The sequence below is a fragment of the Dysidea avara genome, chromosome 4 (genome assembly GCF_963678975.1).
Source record: "Dysidea avara chromosome 4, odDysAvar1.4, whole genome shotgun sequence".
Taxonomy (NCBI): Eukaryota; Metazoa; Porifera; class Demospongiae; order Dictyoceratida; family Dysideidae; genus Dysidea; species Dysidea avara.
The window spans coordinates 15,049,725-15,073,185 of record NC_089275.1 but is presented as its reverse complement, the minus strand read 5'-3'; the positions used below and the strand labels follow the sequence as shown (position 1 = coordinate 15,073,185).

The 23,461-nt window shown below is 37.9% G+C and overlaps 1 protein-coding gene across 2 annotated transcripts; it reads left to right on the top strand.

Moving 5' to 3' along the window:
- The first annotated feature begins 627 nt into the window (after positions 1-627).
- On the top strand, positions 628-15,759 carry LOC136252815 (glycylpeptide N-tetradecanoyltransferase-like). 2 transcript variants are annotated; one of them, XM_066045389.1, is made up of 4 exons: positions 657-713; positions 6,093-6,127; positions 6,180-6,386; positions 13,897-15,759. In XM_066045389.1, exons 3-4 carry the CDS (start codon positions 6,254-6,256, stop codon positions 15,636-15,638), a joined length of 1,875 nt encoding a protein of 624 aa, XP_065901461.1. In that variant the 5' UTR covers positions 657-713; positions 6,093-6,127; positions 6,180-6,253; the 3' UTR covers positions 15,639-15,759. The 2 variants fall into 2 exon arrangements, with proteins under 2 accessions (XP_065901460.1, XP_065901461.1); XM_066045388.1 differs by having other exon boundaries at positions 628-713; positions 6,093-6,386.
- Positions 15,760-23,461: the final 7,702 nt, after the last annotated feature.

Genomic DNA, 23,461 nt, shown 5'->3' with positions numbered 1-23,461 from the left:
AGCACTGCTGACACTGTTTCAAGATAGCTTTTACTGAGCTTATCAGTATGCAAGAATAACCGGAAAATAATGGAAGAATACGGAATAATGGAATATTTAGAGCTGGCAGTAACCAGATGCGGGCGGTGGACGGGAAACAGAGAATTTATTTGGAGTGGCCTAAGCTATCTTACTGTAGCCCATCACCCTACTTATGCTATCTTTTCTAGGTACATGGTGAACTCAGAGTTGGAAATAGTCTCGTGTGGCCAGATCACTATTTCTTCGGAGTGGCGCTTACTGATTGGATATTATAAGCACCCTTATAATCTCTTATCGATAAGCGCCACCCCAAAGAAAATAGTGGTCAAGCCACACGGGACTATCACACGACCCCTGCACGTGCAAGGCACCACTAGTATAGTCTATTCAGGTTGGCTATCCATCCACGTATACCAAATGCAATGGCACGTGAATAGAAATAACCAATGAAATTTCATGCCAGGCAAACGGCGCTACTTTGAACTGAAGACTACTGATTTCATTTCATTGGCTACTTTTAAACACGTAACTTTTGGCGCTTTATTTTCCTAGTCGACCAACGGGAAGTCGACTGTACTGTGACCAAAATTTAAGTATCACGTGAGATAAAAGGGGCGTGACTCGTGATTACCGACAGCGAACGGCACAAATGACAACGAAAAACAGCCAAACTGTGAGAATACCTCAAAGAAGTGAGTGCACATTTTGTTTTGAAACCTTCAAACTTGACTACTGGTGGTATTGGTGCAAATGTATATAAACTATTAACAGATCTTTCAGGGTTCTGAGAGGAGGGGAGTATTGTACACCAAGGTATAATAGAAGTAGAATAATAACATTTAGGTGAAAACACCACTATTAGTTATTTGTTGGCAATATGTGCCAACAGCCAAATAGTTTTAATGGCTTTTCATATAGACTATTAGGCATTCCAGCCCGATTTTTAAATATTGGATAAATGTGCTTTTTATATGCTCAATAGATAGAGTATTGATTGCCGATCTCAGAAATATATAGTTTGTTGGGTTGAAATTAGCTACTTTGGCATGCATAGTGCTTAACAACTGAAAAAAGGTACAATTTTCACCAGGGCTCCCCATACATTTAAAAGGGGAAAATGGCACAATTGAATCAGGAAGCCATTGAGCAATCTAGATTATCTTGAAAGTGCATTAGCTGCAAGTTTGTACATGTAATGAGAGTAACTTCAGATCGTATTGGATCTCAGCGATCTTTGTATGCTTTGTGGTGAGCAAATATGTTTCACCCACTGCACACTTCTCAATGCAATGGTGTATACACATAGGTAAGTGGCTATCTCAAGTATAAGTAAAAACATCAAGTTAACAACTTATAAAGGCAAACAACTACAGTGGAGGTGCCACAATGATGCAACAATACCTAAGGTGGAGTTGTGGTTTCAATTATGGCATTGTTATGCCGACTTTGAAGTGGTTCAAGTTATACTTTTGAGCTGATGACACAGCCATCAGAAAATTGCTCTGGAGCTGAAAATCGCTAACCCTAGTGAAGTAACTACGCACTTTAAAGTAAGCACCAGTGACTGCCTTCTACCCAACAGTACGTTTTTAAAAGTTTTGAAGTATTCTACATACATTGCATGGCTTGAAAAGATTACAAAACAACACAAAACTTACATATATGTAGCGCTCACGATAAAACTAAGATTTTCATGATGATCAGCATGTGGACAAACCCCACAGCGATTTTCATCCTCATTGGAGCTCAGACGACGGAGCAATCCCAAGTTAAACACGAGTTGTTATTTTGTGCCAGGGTTCTATTGGGGAATATACGGAGAATTTTTTTATTAAAAAATCTCGGATGCTGGAATGCCTAAGACTATATCTAGTGTTGGGCAAGTTACTTTGTAAAAGTAACTAGTTACATATTACATATTACTTACAACTGAACTATTTAGTTACAGTTACATATTACCCATAAAATAAAGTAACTATAATAATATTACATATTATATTATTACTTTGTGTCCACAGCCTTAAGCTGTCATGTGTGAAATTACCACCTTATCACATGACATGATTGCGTTGTTGGACAATGTGCAGATCTCGGTTATAAGTAAGAAGCTGGTGAATAAGCTTCATTCAGTAGGTTTTATTACTTCGTTGTGGCTAGGCGTTACTCAGTGGATCACTAACGAGATTAGTAACTTCGTTACTTGTAGTAATAATATTACGTAATATTAGACTCGTTACAGTAACTATATTACTTAGGCAATGCGTTACATTTGCAAGTAAAGTAACTTGAGTTATACTACCTGTTTTTATAGCGTATTTCATTATATTACTTAGTTACCACAAAGTAATACTATTACGTAATGCGTTACTTTTGTAACACGTTACTCCCAACACTGACTATATCCAGTACATGTTGTATATAGCTGCCTACAAGAAAGCATAAAATTTTCGAAGTTGTTCCTGCAGCCAGAAATATTTTGTCAGGGCTATTGTTCCGGCAGTCCACTAGATTTCTCACTATCAAGCACATTAGTTGTATGCTATGCCCAGAGTATTCAACTTTAGGGCACGTATCTATATAGTAGGTTGCCCTGAGTATTCGACTTTAGGGAATGTATCTAGTAGGCTGCTACGAGCATTCAACTTTAGGGGACACGAAAAGTAGCTTTACTGTTAGGGGTAGGGTCGGGTTCAGCTTTGGTTTCTCCTTCAGCTTCAATATATTATATAGAAGTTACTCCACTCGGAGATATACAAGGTAGAAACTAAACAAGTTGTGTAGCTGGGAGCCACGTAGCACAATGGTTAAGATGCTGGGCTCAAGCACTGGAGGTCCCGGGTTTGATTCCAGCTCAAGATATTTTGTTATTCTTTTTTTTTCATTTGAAAACCTTTTTTTGTCTAAGTTTTATTTTTATTCATGTGACTGCCGGAACAATAGCAACAACCTAAAATTTTAATGCTTCATTAGAAATTTTGTCTTATTAGTTCAGGAAGATTACTGTTACTGACACATCAGTGAATACAGTATATTGATGTTAAACATAGAGTAATTTCCTGTGATAATTTCCGGAAAATGACACTTCTACAATAGTGGTAAATTAAAAGCGATTTTCTCAATAGACTAGTGTACAGCTGGCATCATCAATGGCTAATTACTGTCACCATGGAAAATGATTCATGTGGCATTAGAAAGGAGCTTTGTTAATAGTATAGGTTGCTGAGGAATAAGGTCAGCAAATCTGTGTTATAAAATAATGGAAAAACAGGCAAGTTATGTTGAGGGTTATGCACATGGGATACACTGCTTTTTTAAAAAATCTCTAGGAATTTTATTTTGTTTGACAGCTCCCAATTGCATTTTTGATATGAAAACCAATTATTCCTAGCTACATCAGTCAATTAACACCTTTGGTCTACCAACTTTTAGTGTCGATTTCCTTGACTGTCCATTAATTAATTAATCAACTTTTATATAATGTATGAATTACAGTTACAACTTACAGCAACTAACAGTTTACTATAGTTATACGAATTATATATGTAACCAGGCCTACAAAAATAGGGTATGTGGGTATGCAAAATTTGCCTACTTTTTCAAACTTTCATGACTTAACCTTTTATGTGGCTTTCATATGGCCATGTAATTTCCAGCACTTATTAAATATTTAGTTGGCTGTATGGCACAAGTGACAGAATGAAAATATTCCATCGCAGTACTGAGATAAGACTTGTTATGTGATAGTGTGTAGTTTGTGCCCACACATTGGTCCATACACATATGCAGCATCTTTATCCTAAGTGCTATTATTAGCTATGTGCATGACCAAATTTTTGAAAATCATTGATCTATACACACACTGTTGAACTTTACTTTTCATTATTAAAAATGGATAGCCACATCAATACACACCACAGCTATGCTACTGATTTACTTTGTCTGCTTTTCACGATCACGAGTGGATTTCTATAGATGTATGCTAGCCACTGGGAATGTTATGGTACCATGACCATAAGGCTATAGAAGCAAGGTCATCCTTGAATAGTTACCCAGATGATATCTAAATGTATTTCTTTCACTGTGAAAGACACAGTGGTACTGAGAGCCCTTATTTAGGTTGTCTTCTCTATAATGACCTATGTACATGCCCAACCTTTTTCTGTTGGTATCGTATATCACAATCTATATTGATGTGCATACATCTAGCAAACTGTAGGTCGCTTATACTATATATCACAAAGCAACCCCATCTTATGCTATGAATGTAAGTGTTCTGCTACATACAGTACATAAGGTGTACTAAACACTAGGTAAGAACTTTTACACATTCTTATGCTCATGACTCATGTGGGCAAACTTAGCTGTTTATGTATAGTAGAACTTCTCTATACCAGGTGTATTGAGGCTGTATATGCAAAACTAAAACATTTGACCCATTTTGCCACATTATAGTAACATTCCTCTTTAAGAGATAAATTGCATAGAGCCAGACTTGTTGGCACCAAAAAAATTATCTTTATTGTGCCTTTGACATTGTCTCCTCTGCTATGTGTACTCATCATAATCATTCTTAAGATTCATCTCATTGTCACAGGCATAGGGAAGCATGTAGAATTTAGGTAGGCAAATGTGTGATGAAGTTCTGTGATGGTCATGGCTAGGGGTAGGTAAAAACAGTGGACCTGGGGACTAAGGACCTGGGACCAGGGGACCTGTGGAAATCCTACTCTTCTTGGAATTTTATACACTTCACAGTATTCTATACTTGACCTCTGCAAGTAGTCTTGCATGGTCAATCCACTTTTCCGCCTTTGCTGGTGTCTCGTACGATGTTTAAACTAATTAGAAATTACGAGCACCTCTGAAAAAGTGTCTGAAACTGACTGCATTAATCACTCGCTATTTCCCCAGAATATTTGTTTGCACAATGTTTCTAAACTTTAGTAGCTAGGTGACATAATAGACTAGCATGCTCATTGTGCAGCAGGTGAGCAAGTACTAGCTAAGCCAAGCTAAGCAAGTTCCAGCAGCTCTTCAAACATCATGATGCATTTGCACAATGTTCCTAAACTACTCTAGTAGCTAGGAGGCATAATAGACTAGTATGCTTACTGTGCAGCAAGCAGTGGCCTATAAATGCAGTCAGCTTCAGACACTTTTTCAGTGGCGCTTATAATTTCTAATTGGTGTAAACATCGTGCGAGATGCCGCAAGGGGGGGAAAGTGGATTGGCCATGCAAGACTACTTGCAGAGGTACCTAGTACAAGTATAGAATACTGTGAAGTGTATAAAATTCCAAGCAGAGTTGGATTTCCATGGGTCCCCGGGGTCCTTGGTCCCCTGGTTCACTGTTTTTACCTACCCCATGGCTAGAGGTGTCTGCAAAGTATGGTTTTCTGAGATAGAACCTGGGAACACTAAGCAAAATTACTAAGAAATACTCCAAAAGAACGATCACCGACTACTCTATTAGGACATTTTTGATTGACAGCATTCAAAATACCCTGCCTACCTGGTTCTACCACCCCAATGTCACAGATATAATCGAAGCCACAGACCCTATTTTGTTCAGTAAACCATACAAATTGGTGTAGAGTAATACTTTGTGGAGATTAGTTTCAACTCTGAAAGCTTCCATTATTGAATGTTTAATATAAGCCAAATTTACTACCACTTCAAAGAGTCTGGGATTGATGCATAGCATACGTACATATGTACAGTTCCCCTTTTTAGTGTTCAACCAGGAATATTGTGTTGTCCATGCATTGAAGTTCATCATAATAATATTATAATTAAGATCACAAATGCTACCAATAATTATAACAGTTTTACAGATAGATATGCCTAGTATTGTAAGGTGCAGTACCTTTTAATGCGCAAGAAATTACTTGTTAAGTATATACATGAAAAGTACAATTGGCTACATAAATTGAAGTGCAAAACAAGTAAATTATTCACTTCTCTGTAACCCCTTTTCAAGATTTGTGTCATTTGTCCTAGTAGAAAAGTTACTTCACTACCATCAAGAATAAATTGTTTACTCTTGCTACCATTACATGTCGTATCTTAGGTGCTGATCATCCAACTCATAAACATTTGAGACATGTAAGAGAATTGATTGTTCCAAAATGGTATGATGTTGGGTTGGAGCTATTAGATGAAGAAAATGTGAAGGATTTGCATGTCATCAAAACAAATCATGCTACAAATTCCAGTAAGGCTTGTGAGGAGATGTTGGAGATATGGTTACACAGGCATCCTGAGGCTACATGGAGCCAGTTAATTAAAACACTGAGGGCACCTGGAATTGAATTAAATGATGTAGCATCTAAGATTGAAGAAATGTTAGTGTCTTCCACTGAAGGTAAAGTTTAGCAGTTTACTGAAAAGAAATGTATAGCTTTAAAACTATTATAGCTTAGAAAATGGTATGCATAAAATGCTGTGATCTTTGGGAGATAACGAGGTCTTTAAAATCGACTAAAAGACCTGCTAGCAGGTTATTAAATTATTTAAAAACCCGACCTCAGGTATTGCAAATCTCCCTTTTGCTCATTGATTTGCTACACTAGTAGAGCGGCATAGTGCGATAGTTGTGCACTTTTTGATGCAATTATGAAACTTTCCATATAAGTTGTACTCCTTGTGACATATATTTTTTTGATATAGGGTCATTGCATACTTGACCTATAGTGACCTTTACAGCCATTTTTGTATTGATAATTCATCATTTTTGTCTTTATCTCCCTGAGGTATCATTTTGCACAGTTTCAAATTAAAGGTGCTGCTAAAACAACCTACTCGGCTTTTCAATAGATAATTGCATTCCAAAGTTATGATCATTTGTGACCAGATTTTACAAAACCAATCCAAATCGCACATCAGACAAAATCAAACCAACATCACCAGTGGATAGCTACACTATCGTACCAGTAGTTTTGGCACCACTCAAACTACTCGAGGCCGGTTTCAACAGACGTCTTTTCTGGGGTGTGCGTAGAGCTCAAATGGCGGTTTTAGGCCTTGTGAAGGACCTGGCTTGGTAAGACACAGTGATTTACTGGTGGACAGCCTGATAATGTAGGCCAGATATTTTTCCTGTGGATTTTGCTACATATCAGCCCACTAAGGTGCCAGCACAGCCTTGTAATCTCATCTCAGGACTCCAATCGTGGTCTGCCTCCATTTTGAGGTCTAACCCTTTCCCACCCCGCCACCCCCACCCCCACCCCTTTGTGAGCACTCGTGATACTACTTCGCTCTTCCAACAGCTCAGATTTCTATCTTATTTGTCGGGAAACTCTACAAGCAGCTACAAGTACTGGAAGTGGTCTGAAAGGTAACAGATTGACGCATCCTTAGTTTAAATTTTATACGCATACTTGCTATCCTTGGAGAGTTATGCTGGCTTGAATTCTTTAAAACCGTTTATCTCGAAACTTCTAATGTGCGATTCGGATCGTTTTTCCAAAATCCAGTCACATTTATATTAGCCATGAAATCCTATGAATTATTTGCCCATTAGTAATTTACACCCCAAGGGCAAAGAATTTTATGACTTATAATAATGATCATAACTTTGTAGTAGAATGAGTTACTAACTTCAAACAAAAGTCAATATAGTTCTTAGATCGACACCTTTAATTTGATACCATGTTTTAGAGTGTAAAATAATGCCTCAGGGAGATAAAGACAATAATGATTAATTTTCTATGAAAAAAATGGCTGAAAAGGTCACCAAAGGTCAATTCCGTGATGGCTCTATATAAAAAACTTATGTCACGAGGAGCACAATTTGTGTGGAAAGTTTCATAATTGTATCACAAAGTGCACGAAATGCTCATTTTTTTGGTGCTATGCCACTCTACTACACGAGTCAACCACTTCATATGTTTTTATATGCACGCCTAAAGCAATCTGATTATGGGAGGTACTGTTTAACATTGTAGCTAATTATGCCAGATTGAACGGATAAGTCCAATAATATCATGGAAATTCCTTTTAGCACCTATCTGTTTTCTAGAGTGTTTTCATCTTCAACTAAACTGTAGATACATGGGCTTTACCCTGGATGGGTAAGCATCCACTTACTACTAAAGAAATTTCACTGGCAGTAGCACACAGTGGGTAATTTTTTCATTATCTGTATTGTGGGCATGGTCAAACCATATGCATGTTTGTATGTGTGTGTGTGTGTGTGTGTCTGTGTGCATGTGTGTGTGTCTGTGGTATCACCTTATAAGGTGATTAGGTCTGTATGTGTGTGTATGTGGGTGTGGTTGTGTATATGTATGTCAGTATTTTTGTGTATACATTATATGTATCATCATACATACGTATCTGGTGTAAACTCAGACTTACTGTATCATACAGTACAGTAGTACTGTTTAAGTAGGGATTGACCTTACAATGATGCATGCCACCTAAAAGTTTTAATGTCAATTTTAAAAATCATCCTAGAGACATCTTACATGACAAAAATCACATTTATGGAATATTGGTCCATCTAACATCAGTGATACAGTATAAAAATATGAGAACACTTACAGAAGGCTGGATGCAGAATTAAATAAAAACAAGACAATTGCTTAAACTCACAAATTTTGTTCTACCAGCTAGCCAGCCTACTTGCCTGCCTGACCACAGTCACAAGGTTGTAGGCCAAATCAAGCAACCCACAACCACTATTTTACATCACAATAACAAACTCACCAGTGGCATGTGGTTCTAACAAGTGTGTGCCCCCTGCTCCTTGTCTTTCCTTTTATCTTCAGGCTGGTCACCGTCCTCTTTATGCAATGAACCATATTGAGGCATTAATTTCCACATTAACACTTTGCTTGAGTAGCATATTAGATACCACTAAAATTATTTAAATTACTTACGCTACTGTGAAAAGTACTGGATGCCTGGTAGATACCTGTAACTGCATGATAGGTTTGAAACCCTGCCCATTTACTGTAGAATCTTAATTTGACTAGTAATGATCAAGCATAAAGACCACAGTCACCTCTTTACTTGAACATGATGACCTCAACCGCTTACTGGTCTAGCTGTATTTATAATCCACACAAAAACAGCCAAGCTGTGAAAAATGGTGCGACCTTAAAAAGCCTGGGTGAAAAGGTTGTGAAATCAAAGGTGGGGGCCAAGAAATGGCTGCAATGATGTTAATGCTAAAAAGCTGCATTATTAAAATCTTTTAGCATTAACATCATTGCAGCCTTTTCTTGGCCGCCACCTTTGATTTTGATACTTTTTTCACCCAGGATTTTTTAAGGTTGCATGAATTTTTCACAGCTTGGCTGTTTTTGTTTGGATTTCGCTTCTTTTTGTACTTTATAAGGCTCCAAAACCAGCCTATGGCTGACTTTGAGGTTTGTGTTTACTCACATTTCTTCTTTTGTAAGCAGATACAATGATGATTATTGCAGACATACTTATAAATGTATTTCATTGCATGATTTAATTCAATACTTCATAATATTATTGTAATACTCTAATAGAGTGCACATTTTTTGAGGACTTCTAATAGAACATACATAGAATGCTCTAGAACAATCTAGTACTTCCATTGGTAGATCTATGAAATTACAAACATTTAATTATAAGTAGATTTCAACTAGAAATTTCTTTCGTAAAGCTGAAATTAAATGAGGTGATCAGCCAAAGTAGCAGTGATGCAGTGGTTAAGGATGCAGGTGTTAGGTAAGGAGGTCCCTGGTTCGAACTCTGGTAAGGTTTTTTTTCTGCCATTTTTTGTACACCTTTTTTACCCTGTGGTGACCACTCTATTACAGTATCTCTATCCCGCAATTTTACATTTGTTTGGTTTTTGCTTTATAACTTTGTCACTGTAACTCTAGATCTATTACTATCCAAACTATCAAAAGGCACTGCTACGATGATCAGCCTATCTACACACCAATTTTCAAGTTATTCCTATACTCCATTTACGTTGTAGCCATGACAGAAGTTAGATTTTTTTTACATTAATAAATGCTCATAACTCCTTGGATATTCCTCGCAAAATTGGTACATGAATCCACCGTTACACGCTCTTCATTTGTGCCAAAGATCGAGGCAATCAAGTTACACGTTTGCGTTTTATAGCGATTTTTGGAAAGTGTTGCATAAAGAAATCAAAACCCTATAGCCCCCCCCCCCCCCCCCCCCCCCCGTAAGGAATAAGAAGAAATTAAAATGAAACTTTGAACACCCATATCTGGCAAATGGCTGTTGCAAATTTAATCAAATTTGCTGTGTGGCGTGGCAGACAGGTATAATGCAAAAATGGTGTGCTTTGGAGAAGGGGCCATCGAGCTATGCACGCGTGAAAAAGCTGTTTTCTTTCTTCCTGTCAATATACTCAAGGTGTGGTGCGCTGGTTTTCTTGGCTGCATGATACACTACCATGTGTCTTGATAATAGCAAGGTTACTGAGGTTTTCACCAGCGTTCGAATCTGCGTGATGCTGTGCATGAGTACGTAGCAGTTAGCGTGATTGCACACACAGCCTTTTGCCATTATGCTAACCGGTCTCCGGTCTGCTCTCATGCATGGCGTCATGCAGATTTGAAAACTGGTGAAAACCTCAGTAAATAAGGAAAAGTGACTGCGCCCCTTGGATGACTTGATATACTCTAATACAGCAGACACTCTAACAGATTAGTCATGTGTGTAGCTATATAGCTGCAAAAACTAAACAAACTAGTACATTTAAAAAAATTATTTGAAAATGAAGTAGGTATCTGAGCAGTAAAGCAAGAGATGAATGATGGTATTACAGCATGGCTCAGTGGTAAAATACCTACTTTGACAACGAACAAAATAATTGCATTATTCCAATGTATATAGGCATTTCCCATGCACCCATGCTGTAATACTATCATTCATCTCTTGTTTCATTACTTTTTATCACTTAGGTCCCTACTTCATTTTCAAATTATTATATTAGGTAGTAATGTCAAGACACACGGTAGTGTGTCGTGCGGCCCAAGAAGCCGGCGCGCAACACCCGTGAGTATATTGATAGGAAGGAAGAAAACGCAATTTTCGCACCTCCGTAGCTCTGTGCTGCCTTGATGAAACAAGACGATTTTTGCTGTGGACATTCCCTCCACCTTCAGTACTCCACATTCCAAATTTGAGAGAAATCGCTTCAAGCGTTCCCGAGATATGCGACTTCAAAAATTGGCTTAGTTTCTTCGTTTTTTTTCTTCTTATTTTTCTTCCTCTTTTCGCACACTTACAAAAACTGCTATAAAACGCGAACGCCATATCCGATCGCCTTGAAATTTGGCACACAGAAGGGGGATATAAAGACGCATCTCTGTACCAACTTTGGTTGGAATACGATACACAGGCAAAGAGTTATGAGCGATTATTCACGAAAAATAACACCAATATGTTGTCACGCCTACAGGGTAAACCGCGTATGGGAAGAAGCTGAAAATCGGTGGGTGAATAGGTTAACTATTGAACCTCAGACCTTTTGTGGTTTGAAAGAAATCGAGCTAAAAACCAGGAAGATACAACGAAAAAACCAACAGTGTGTAACAATTACGCAATCGAGATTAGCTAATAAAAAACTATTACTTGCCACGCCTACCAGATAAACCGCTTGGGGTAATGCTTTGAAAATCGCTGTATAGATGGAGTAATCATCTTAGAAAGGCTCTTCAATGGTGTAGAAGAATCAGACTTAAAGCCACGGAGTTATAACACGAAATCCAACTTGGTGCAGCAAGTGCGAGATCGAGATACTCTAATAGAGCAGTCATCCTAATAGAACAGTCACCCTGAAGAGAATTCAAGAGATCAGCTAGAAACAGGTAACCTGTATAGAGATCAGCTACAAACAATTCACCCTGTAGAGTGATCAGCTACAAACAATTCACCCTGTAGAGAGATCAGCTAGAAGAAGTTACCTTGTAGGGAGTTTATGCAACTATGGAAAGAGATAGTTCAACTAGAAGAAATCACCTTGTAGAGTTCAGCTGCAAAGAAACTACCATGTAGAGAGTTCAACTACAAACAAATCGCCCTGTAGAGAGATCAATAGAAGAAGCTACCTTGTTATTATTATTATTTTTTATTATTATTATTATTATTAATACTTTACAGAACTGTACAGATCAATAAACAAAATTAAACAATATTTAAGAGCTTATAACAATTAAATTACAGAACTGAAGGTCTACCAGTGTCTTGCACTGGTAGCCATAATTAATTACTTACAAATTACAATAAGCTATATAACTACAAATAACAATTACAAGGGGTAGCTATAAAGAGTACAAGTTAAAGAATAAAATAGTTTGTAGGAGCTGGAATGTTTAAACATTTGGAACAGGGGCAACGGAAATAAAAAGTACATAGGTTATTACTGTCAAAATTGTTAACAAAATGATTCCTTGTAGATAGTTCAGCTACAAAGAAACCATCATGTAGAGAAATCAGCTACAAAAAAATCACCTGTAGAGAGTTCAATTACAAACAAATCACCCTGTAGAAAGATCAGCTAGAAGGAGTCACCTAGTTCAGTTACAAAGAAACCATCATGTAGAGAGTTCAGCTGCAAACAAATCTCCCTGTAGAGAGATCAGCTACAAACAAATCACCCTGTAGAAAGATCAGCTAGAAGAAGTCACCTTGTAGAGAGTTCAGCTACAAAGAACCATCATGTAGAGAGTTCAGCTGCAAAGAAATCACCTGTAGAGAGTTCAGCTACAAACAAATCTCCCTGTAGAGAGATCAGCCAGAATAAGTTTCCTTGTAGAGAGTTCAGCTACAAACAAATCACCCTTTAGAAAGTTCAGCTAGAAGAAGTTACCTTGTGGAGAGTTCAGCTATAAGAAACCATCATGTAGAGAGTTCAGCTGCAAACAAATTACCTGTAGAGAGTTCAGCTACAAACAAATCTCCCTGTAGAGAGATCAGCTAGAAGAAATTACCTTGTAGAGAGTTCAGTTACAAAGAAACCACCATGTAGAGAGTTCAGCTGCAAAGAAATCACCCAGTAGAAAATTCAGCCACAAACAAATTGCCCTGTAGAAAGATCAGTTATAAGAAGTTACCTTGTAGAGAGTTCAGATACAAAGAAACCATTCTGTAAAGAACTCAGCTGCAAACAAATCTCCTGCACAGAATTCAGGTACAAACAAATCACCCTGTAGAGAGATCAGCTAAAAGAAGTTACCTTGTAGATAGTTCAGCTACAAATAAATCACCCTGTAGATAGATCAGCTAGAAGAAGTTACCTTGTAGATTGTTCAGCTACAAACATTCACCCTGCAGAGAGAGCAGCAAGAAGTCCCCTTGTAGAGTGTTCAGTTACAAAGAAACCACCATGAAGAGTTCTATGATAAATATATGTATTATAAAGTCCCAAAGGCCGGCTTTGGGGTATGCAAATACAAAAAGAAATGAAATCTAAACCAAAACAGCCAAGCTGTAAAAAAAGTGTGCAGCCCTCAAAAAGGCTATGGTGAAAAAAGATGTGAAATCCAAGGTGGCGGCCAAGAAATGGCTGTGATGGTAGGTTAATGGTAAAAATTTTAATAACGGCAATTTAGGTGAATTTTTTTGCCAAGACCAAGTAGCACAAAAATTCACTTGAATTGTCGTTATTAAAATTTTTACCATTAACCTACCATCACAGCCATTTCTTGGCCGCCACCTTGGATTTCACATCTTTTTTCACCATAGCCTTTTTGAGGGCCGCACACTTTTTTTACAGCTTGGCTGTTTTGGTTTAGATATTATATAACATGTACATAGTAATATATAATACATTATATGTTTGTAAGTCAGACTCTTTTGTATGTACTGGATCTCTACACAACTTATGTAGCTTGTCTTGTTTAAATTAGGTTCACAATCAGTGCAACGATTTTGTAAGGATTCTCTAGCTTTAACTGTTGCCTCACCACTTACATTTTCAAAGGATGAAGATATTGAATTAGCTTTCTCAAGACTCTCAAGTGCTGTAACAACAGCTATAGAAAATCGTCATTTTCCAATCATACAAAGAGCCGCAATTGAGAGTGCCAAGTCACAACGATTTCCTAAGTCACATGAAATCCTTCCTATGGTTACTGCAGCTTTATCATTTCAATCTCTGTGCACAATGTTAGCACAAACTTCATATTGGAACTTCTTGGACACCAGAATGCTAGAGGCTATGGTGAATGCTTCTATGGTACCTGCTGCACAACAGTCTTTGAAAAATTTCAAAGAAACATTCTTCTCCATGACTCTTCAGGAAGCAGCACCATACTTTCCAGTAATAGTACGTGAAAAGCCTGGTCATGTTGTAATACAGGAGATTCTTAATAAGGACCACCAGAAAATGACCATTGGTGAATTACACAAGCATAGGTTTTACCTGGAGAATGAACTCTTCCAAACTGGCTCAGACACATGTACAATTTGTAGAATTGTACTTGGATCAGTGAAAATTATTTGGCACATTCATGTTGATCATGTTTATCAGGCATACCTATCATTGAATAAGAAAAAATCTCAACTCCCACCACAGGCAATCACTTACTTAGCAATTCCTAAAGTTGTGTGGTGGCTGAAGCTGCCTGTTTTATGGCGTGGACAAGAAGTACATGATAGGATGATTGGCCCTATTGTAAAATTAACAAGGCATGTGAGAAAGGAACCACATATCTTACACGAAGAGTTAAAATGGGCCAATCTGACCTACGACAATGTTGATGAGATGGTGAAGCTACTTGAAATTGATAATACAATCAGACAGTATAAGCATAAGAACTACCTATGGTGGTACACTTTGCATCCTCAATTTAAATCAGAATTTTTATTTGGAACTAGATTAAAATCAAATGGTAAGCTAGCCTCAGTACTTTATAGCTTTCCAATTTGCATTAGTATTGGAGGAAAAGTTGTAACTGCTTTGCATTTACGTTATACTGGTAGGGAATTTCTGCGCAGCGAACAAATGCACAATACAGTAGTCAAAGAAATAATGAGGAAAGGTAACGTAAATGGAATATCTCAAGGCATAATAGTCAGCGAAGAACCTTTCATTATAAAACCTGTAACTGTTCTAGCTACTTATTGTTATTGGCTCTCTAGTCCATTTCGTCTTCCTCTACCCTACAACACTCCCAAAACAGCTGGATTGCGAAGGATGACATCCAAAGATGTTACTAAGGCATACACTCTCACCAACCAGTATGTATTGCAGTTTGAGTTTGGGCAAATCTTTCAATCTGAAGAAGAGTTCTCACACTATTTCCTATTTCCATCAGTGCCAGGCTATATAGTCACGTATGTTGTTGAGGACCCTGCCACTGGTGCTATAACTGATATGTTTGGGTTTAACCTGGATTATGAACTGGACAAAAAAGTAGCTACAGCCATTGCAATAATTCCTACTAAAACACCAGCAAAACAACTTGTCATTGATCTACTACTTTGTGCCAAGCAAGAACAAGCTGTTAAAGTTGCAACTCTTCAATTTGGACTTGAAAAAGATAACTTTGATTCATTTGTACAATTTGGTGCATACTACTGGCACTTCTACAACTATGCCTATCCTGAAATTGATGAGGAAAAATGTTGTCTGTTTTCTTTTTGTTGATAGCTGACATGTATACTGTAGTTTAGCTACTCTAAGTTGTATTTAATTTTTCTGTATGTATTTTATGACTATTCTGTCTGCAAATAAATGCTGTGAAGTGTTGAAAAGTTCTCCATATTGATGCCATGCATTTCCATAAAATTTTCCTTTACAAAAGTAATTACATTTCAAACTTCGCTGGTGAAAGAAACTATTGTCATTTTTCTTGCTTTACTGTACTGCTATCATTGGAAAATAATGGGATTTGAATATTGTGGAGTGTTTCGGGGTGTTTGGAATGTATGCCTATAACATAAAAGCTATTGCTATAAGGAAATCCACAGCCAATATTTGTGACCGGATCTGTGAAAAGTGGTCTTATAGCTTTTCCAAATTCCCAAGTTTAACTATTCGTAACTCCTCATGTATTCAACTTATCACCTTCATACTACATCAAGTAATAGTGTTATGATAAGGCTATAATGTGATTAAATTTCAGAGTACAACCATTTTCACAAGTGAAGCTATGTATGTGAAGCCAATCGGAAACGCTATAAGACCCCTTTTTGCAGATCCAGTCACACTTGAGCTTTACAGTATTTTCCAATTCAAATTTGATGAAACTCCTCTCAACAAATAATTATATGGATAGCTTGATAAATTATAACTCTTTCCAACTATAATAGGCGTACATTTAAATGAAAGAATATAACTTCCTATTCTCATGCTAAAGAATTAGCAATGCCACCACATTTTTCTTGGTGAGTTGCAACTGTTATACAGTATCTATATACTTTTGACTGATGATGGTTGGTAGAAGACGCATGCCTTCTACCATTATTTTATGAGCAGTTTGTCAGTTATAAGCAATCTAATGCCTACATGTGTGCATAATTATATGAAGTATAAGCAAAGAACCCAAATAGGAATACAAAGGTACAATGTATACTATTTAAAAAAATAAATTATTATTAACACTTTACAGTGACTAGCACTGAATATCTGACAGCAGCTTGTGCTGCAGCCTTAGGATTACCTAACCTAATCACAAGGACTTAGGCTTATGACTTATAGCTAATAAGGTGTAACAGAAAGAGGTCCAAGTTAATAGGAAAAAAAATCCCTCTAACCCCAGGATTCGAAATGAACTGCAGTGTCTATATGTACATAGTTAGTTTACTCCAATGAGTGGTTCCTGATAGTTGAAAGTTACTTCTGGCATGTTGTAAAGTGGAACTTCTTAGCTGCTAAATGTTTTGTCTACTGACTAAATTGGTAAGCAAGCCTTTCAATGTGCATTTACTTGATACTACCTTAAGCTTCTTTTTATTGCACTCCCACACCCATAATGATAATTATATGCAAATGCACTACAGCTAAAGTGATTATTGTGTTTATAAAATATGTGCTATCCTGATTGTTCAATGAAATCACAAAATGTAGTTTGTTGCCTCAGCAACAAACAAAAGTTAACAGGCTAGCTTCCTGGAGTGGTGGGTCAGGAGCAGAAATCAACTTTTAGCACCATCTGTCATCTGGTTGCATAAGTGCATATCATAATTAAATTCCACATTCCTTTATAGTAGTGGAACTGAGTTGTATCTGCCACAATTGTCTAATTGTGTCATCTGTGCATTTGGTGCCCGGTTTTAGTTTCTCAGCAATTAGAGGTCGAACTAAAGAAGTTGGAGGTATAAGAGAAGTTTAACAGGATAAACCGTTGTCGGTAATTCTGAGCTGCTGCTGCTAGAGAAGTCATAAGCTGCTTGAGTGAGATCGCTAGGCTACGCCAGTGGAATCCCTCACCACCAGCTTGCAACCTCCTAGCTGCTCTGCTACAAAACCAGCTAAGTCACACTGCATGTGTGTAACTGTCTTAATTTAAATATAGCTATTGCATTATTCAACTATCAACTGAACGCGTGACGTAAAATAGTGGGTTTACCGGCTCAAGCGGGCTTGTTTTCAATAGCGGTAGCGATAGCTAGCAACGCGTCCCGATAGTGCTGTGAGGGGTTGCTCAGACAACCACTGATCGTGCGGAGGGACTCGTCGAGGTTCTGGACCTGGCTCTCGGGCGGTCCTTCGCTCTGCCGGATTGGCTGTCGTAGCTTGGATCCCTTGGCGGAGCGGAAGTCCAGAAACCTGCGTCATTCCGAGGATGAACTCCATGACTCTTTGAAACTACAGGCTGACGCAACAACACATACACGCTGACGAAACTCCACCTGTCACTGGTCAGGCTTCCTATGCGACTCCCACAGTGTCATCTCAATATATCAACGCAACCGCCAGTCACAGTGACGCCGCGGCTACAATGAGCAACGAGTCACTGCGCCTACTTTTGTCACAATACAGCTTGCAAACCTGTTGCACCCAAATACCTGTCACAGGTCACCGTTGCTATCCCCAGTCCACAGGCTTCCCTGGCACAACTCGTGCTTCCTACTTCTGGAACAACAGTGACCCCTACCTCTCAACCAGCAGTCAACCCGAATATATTTCCTCAGCTGCAGTCTACAGCTAGCAACCAAAGCTCCTCAATCAACAACAACTTACACTTCAGGCCATGTCCCGCTGTTCTGGCCATCTTCGGGTAGCCTCAACCAGCTACAACTGCACTAGCCATTCTTGGTACTACTCATCCTCCTCCGCTAATAGCTCCACTACCGGCACGTTTGCGCACTGGAATCCTTGTGGAGTAGTACATAGAATTCAACAGCTCGTTCGCCCATGCCATATCCTCTGTAATCGACACACCCACCACTCAGCAGCATATATGCAAATGTTTTTCATGCGGAAAATATCATCTCAGAGTGATGCGCTTCAACTTGCCCCAATCCCCACCCACTCCAAAAATCAACTCCTTTGCCTCATGGATGGTGGCCTGGAACATGTATGTCTCCACCATTCTTCTAGCTAAACTATCCCGAGTGCTAGAAATGTTCAGCTACCAGTGCATTATACTCCTTAAACTATTGTTGCACCGATACACATTTTTCACATTAATTTTACCAATATCAATATTTGCCTATTCTTGTAAAGGTTATGCTGATATTCAGTCCTTCAGAAGAAGGAAGGGGGAGCAGGAAACCACCTAAATTAAATTGCAAATGTAATGATAATGTAATCAATGTAGTTAATTGAGTGTGCATACGATTTTACAATGTCGTTGAAGTATTGCCATTAACCCCTTCATGGAAAAAAAGCCAAGTGGTTATAAAATAGCTAAGCCAGCTTATCAAACAGTGTTTCTGGTGGGATTCGAGACCATTTGCGAAAAGTGATTGACTCATTACATGGGGTGTCAATAAATATCCACAGCCTACTATAGCCTGGCAGCCATACTTGCAAAAAAAAAGCCTACATAGTTATAAACAGTTAAGTGTTGTATGCTGCATTTCACAGCTTTACTTTCACCTGTTCATTTCCGTCATCAATGATTGATTGTGGGTTTTAGTTAATCAACGAAATATCTCCACTTTGTAACTGATACTGCTACTTGTAAAATTAGCTAATATCGGCTTTTACCGATAATTAAACCCAATTATTAGTGCAATGCAACTTTAAACTTCCAACCTGCCCCCTAGCAGTCCATCCTACCTTCCCACCACAATCACTCGTGCAAATCTGCTGTGATTTGACCAACCTAATAACTTGCCAACACGCCAATTGTCAATACCTCAACATTTGTAACAATGCAAAGGTGCTCACCCAGTTACAAAGCACACTTGCCCCACCTTATTTGTGGGGATTCCCCTACCCAGCATGCGTAAGTGGGGTGCATGCACCCCACTACTACAGTACCACTCAGTGGCGGATCTAGGAATTTATAAAGGGGGTTTCCAGTTTAGAAGGTGGAGATATACACTGACATGAGATACGCAAAAGTTTGCACTACATCGTCTGGTTTGGTAAGGTGAGACCAAAAAAAATAAAAAAAGGTCACAGCCTAGTGACAGTACATAAAATATCTTAAATAACTTGCTACACACTACTTTAATAGCTACTGCGACTGCTCTATTAGAGTATCTCGATCGAGGCACACGGCGCGCTAATTAAATCATTTAATTGTTACGCAATCATTTTTCAAAGGGGGTTTCCGTGGAAACCTTGAAACCCCCCTAAATCCGCCACTGCCACTCACTCTTGAGTGTGAACTATGCAATCACCGTGACAAGGCTTTTGTACAGCTGTTCTTATCAGACATTTGACAGGGGTGTAACTTCGGTTACACAGCCCCACATCAGTGGCGTAACTAAACCCGGGCCTACCCGGGCCTGAGTCCGGGTGTCAGCAATCAAGTCACGCCCACGGAATTAGTAATAGAGTAGTAGAAAAAACTATTTTGCCGAATAATCGATCGAGACCTTGCACACATTTTTGGCTGCGAAACAGCTATATTACCTTTCGTTATTGTGAAATCACTTCAAACTGCCAAGTTATCGGTATAAGCGCCTCTAGAAATAATTATCGCTTCGATAATTTAGCTACTTAAATAGCTTCACTTGTGAATACGATTTCAATTTATTTCACTGGGTCCTGGTGTCGGTACAAGTCTAGTTACGCCACTGCCCCACACTCCATGGACACAGCGCACAACTTACAATCTGCGTTTGTGAACCCATCCGTTTTGGGCAACCCTCTTGCTCAGAACGCATTCAAACTAGAACCTTTCAGTGCCCTCACCTGTATGCACCTGTGGGTTTCAGCAGTAACAAAAAATTTTTATAGATCCCTCTGCATGTGTTCTTAATTACTATGCAGTAGATGATGCATGCTCCATAGTTAACAAGCTTGGAACCCTGATAATCACTAATAATCCTTATTACATTTGAACACTTCACGAAGATCCCTGATATTTTATTCAACTCAAACTCTTCATTCTGTGCATTATCCCAACATGTCACGAACAAACGTACTAGAGTTACGCATCATATTTAATTTGTAGCACTTGTTACCATCATGCATATTCATGTGTAGGTTCACATTACCCTGCATTACTTGGGTTTGTGTGCATAGTGATACGGCCGCTGAAGCTAGTCATGTAGTTTCATTGAAAATATATGGGTACACAGAATATCACCAGAGGATACATTGTATTCACATAAAACATGTCACAGATTTATGGTTGTGCACATCCCATATTTGTCATCAAATCTTACGGTCAGTACATAAGAAACTATTCAAAGGGGGGCAGCAGCACAACTTGATGGCTTGTCCCAGTAGTGGTAGACACCATTTATGGTTTCAACACGACCACTGTGATAATAATATACAGACACATATTGATTATACTACTACTACTATATACATTACATCATTCATAGATTCTGATGTCATTAAGAGTTAATTACCATCACATGTGGCAGTATTACATAGTCATAATGTAACAGTAATGAGTGGTATGGTAAATCAGAGTTACAGTCAATGGAATTATTGGATTTTGTCACTCATGATGTTGTATTCATTGTGAGCTTTGATATGGTATGTGTACGTTAATAGTACTGGAACATTAATTCAAGTATGACAAATAGACACAAGTTCTGCAAGAATATACATCATTATGTGTTATGTTTTATATCACTGTTAACAACTATTTTGGGGGAAATTGGGTGCAAATTGCTGAACTTGGTTAAAAGTAATTCAGTCCAAAGATGCGTGTGTTATCACTAATGCGATTTAACAATAAATGCTATGTTCAAACTGGTTACGTTTGTTGCGACTAAATGTGCCTATGTTTGTTGCGGATAAATGTGGTTATATGTTGTGATTATATGTGCTTATGTGTTGCGATTATATGTGCGATATTTGTTGCGACTAAATGTGGTTATGTGTTGCGATTACATGTGGTTATTTGTTGCGATGTGCGTAACGTTTGTTGCGACTGAATGTTTGTAATGTTTGTTGTGACTGAATGTTCGTAATGTTTGTTGCGACTAAATGTTGTAATGTTTGTTGTGACTTAATGTTTGTAATGTTTGTTGCGGCTAGATGTTTGTAATGTGGGCTGTCACTTAATGTTGGTAATGCTAGAGTGTTGTAATGTAATGTTGGGTATAGGTACTGTGGGCCGTGAGTACTGTTGGGTATAGGCACTATTGGGCGAAGTTACAATTGGGCATAGGTACTGTTGGGCGTAAGTACTGTTGGGCGTAAGCACTGTTGGGTGTATAAAGGTGCTCTGTACAGTTCATACAAGGCTTCCCAAAACATAGTCTGTTTTGCACTAAAAGAAATATTGTGGTCACTGAATTAGTCTTTGACATGTTGACCCATTTTAGTACCTGTAAATTAGGTATCCCATAGCAACAAGCGCACGAATTTTGCTATTCTACACCCTATCACTTAAATTAGAACTACTCCGTCATTTTTAATCCAATAGACATGAAATTTTCATACAAGCTACTTTAGTAATTTTACCAAAGAAGAGCGTTTGCCATTTTGAAATAGCAAATTCAGATGATGAATAAAGTAGAAGTAAAATAAGGATCTCTGGGACTGTCAACCCGAAAGATAAATATGTGATGATTGAGAAGCTAAAAGACAAAAATAAAAACGCACAATGGTTTGTGCTGTTTAGCATAGTGTATCATAAACGTATCAAGGCTCTTGTGCATAAACTGTAGGACTAGTTCTAGTATAAAGGGAAAAACTGTAACTCATGTTCTAAAGCAAATTTAGCAGTTGGGTTTGGACAAAACTGTGTACTAGTGTTAGTTTATATCCAGTAAAAAAGTACAGCACATTTGCTAAAACCATTTGTAAGTTATAGAACAAATTCAATTTCATGGGAAGCCATATAAGCGGACTGTACAGAGCACCATTTAATTGGCTAACAATAATAGAAAAAAGCTGTAATACTTGCATATTCACATTTAAAACACATGTAATTTACTGCATAATCTGACACTAGATATAGTACAGTGTTGGATTATGGAGGTGACTTGATAATCCAACAACCTCCTTAATCCAGCAAAATGTATGGCTCCCATTGAGTAGAGAAGTTTAATGTATTCAGAATGAGAGCAGACAAATATACATGTACGTATAACTATACCTTAATTGATTTCTCAAAAAATTAAGAGAGAAAGATAAGTTCAAGCTACTTTAACAGAGCAATCAGTTGTATTCCAAATAGAGCAGTTAAAATAGTCTAATAAAAATGGTTGTTAATATGCATAAATGTAAGTATACAACTTGAAAATTTAGCAGCTGAACTTTAAGTTTTCATTTCAAGAGAATTTGGATACCTGCATGGCCAGCCATAAAACATACTTAACATTTAGAAGTCAGAACTAATCATTATTGAAGTAGTTTTTCTACATGTGAAATCAAAAATAAATAATATTTTGAAGCATTTTAATGTTCAAAATCTGTCAATAGCTACCTGCACTCCTGCAGTATTGCTTGTTACGAATCTCCTATGGATATATACTCCCCTTAAGGAGTTAATAAATGTGAGTATGCTGAGTATGTATTTGCAATAAGTGTGTGTACAGTTGATTTTATTCATTTAAGTACTGTATAAAACAACACTCATAATGATTGCTTGGGTGGCATTTCTTAGGAACTGTCTCCCAAGGAATGGATGTGCACCATACCAAGTGCATGTACTGTATGTGTACTCTACATATGTGTACAAAAACTGAAATTTGTTGCATTGTTTATGTATTATGGTATCTTACAATTTATAATGGTTTACAGTTCTCTAAACTATTTTGTCCATTAGGTAACAATCAATGCTATTGGTATTGTACATGCATTGGTGTAACTACACGCTGAAATGTGCATTGATTATAATTATATATTGTTATATTGGTTACCATCTACATATTCACCTT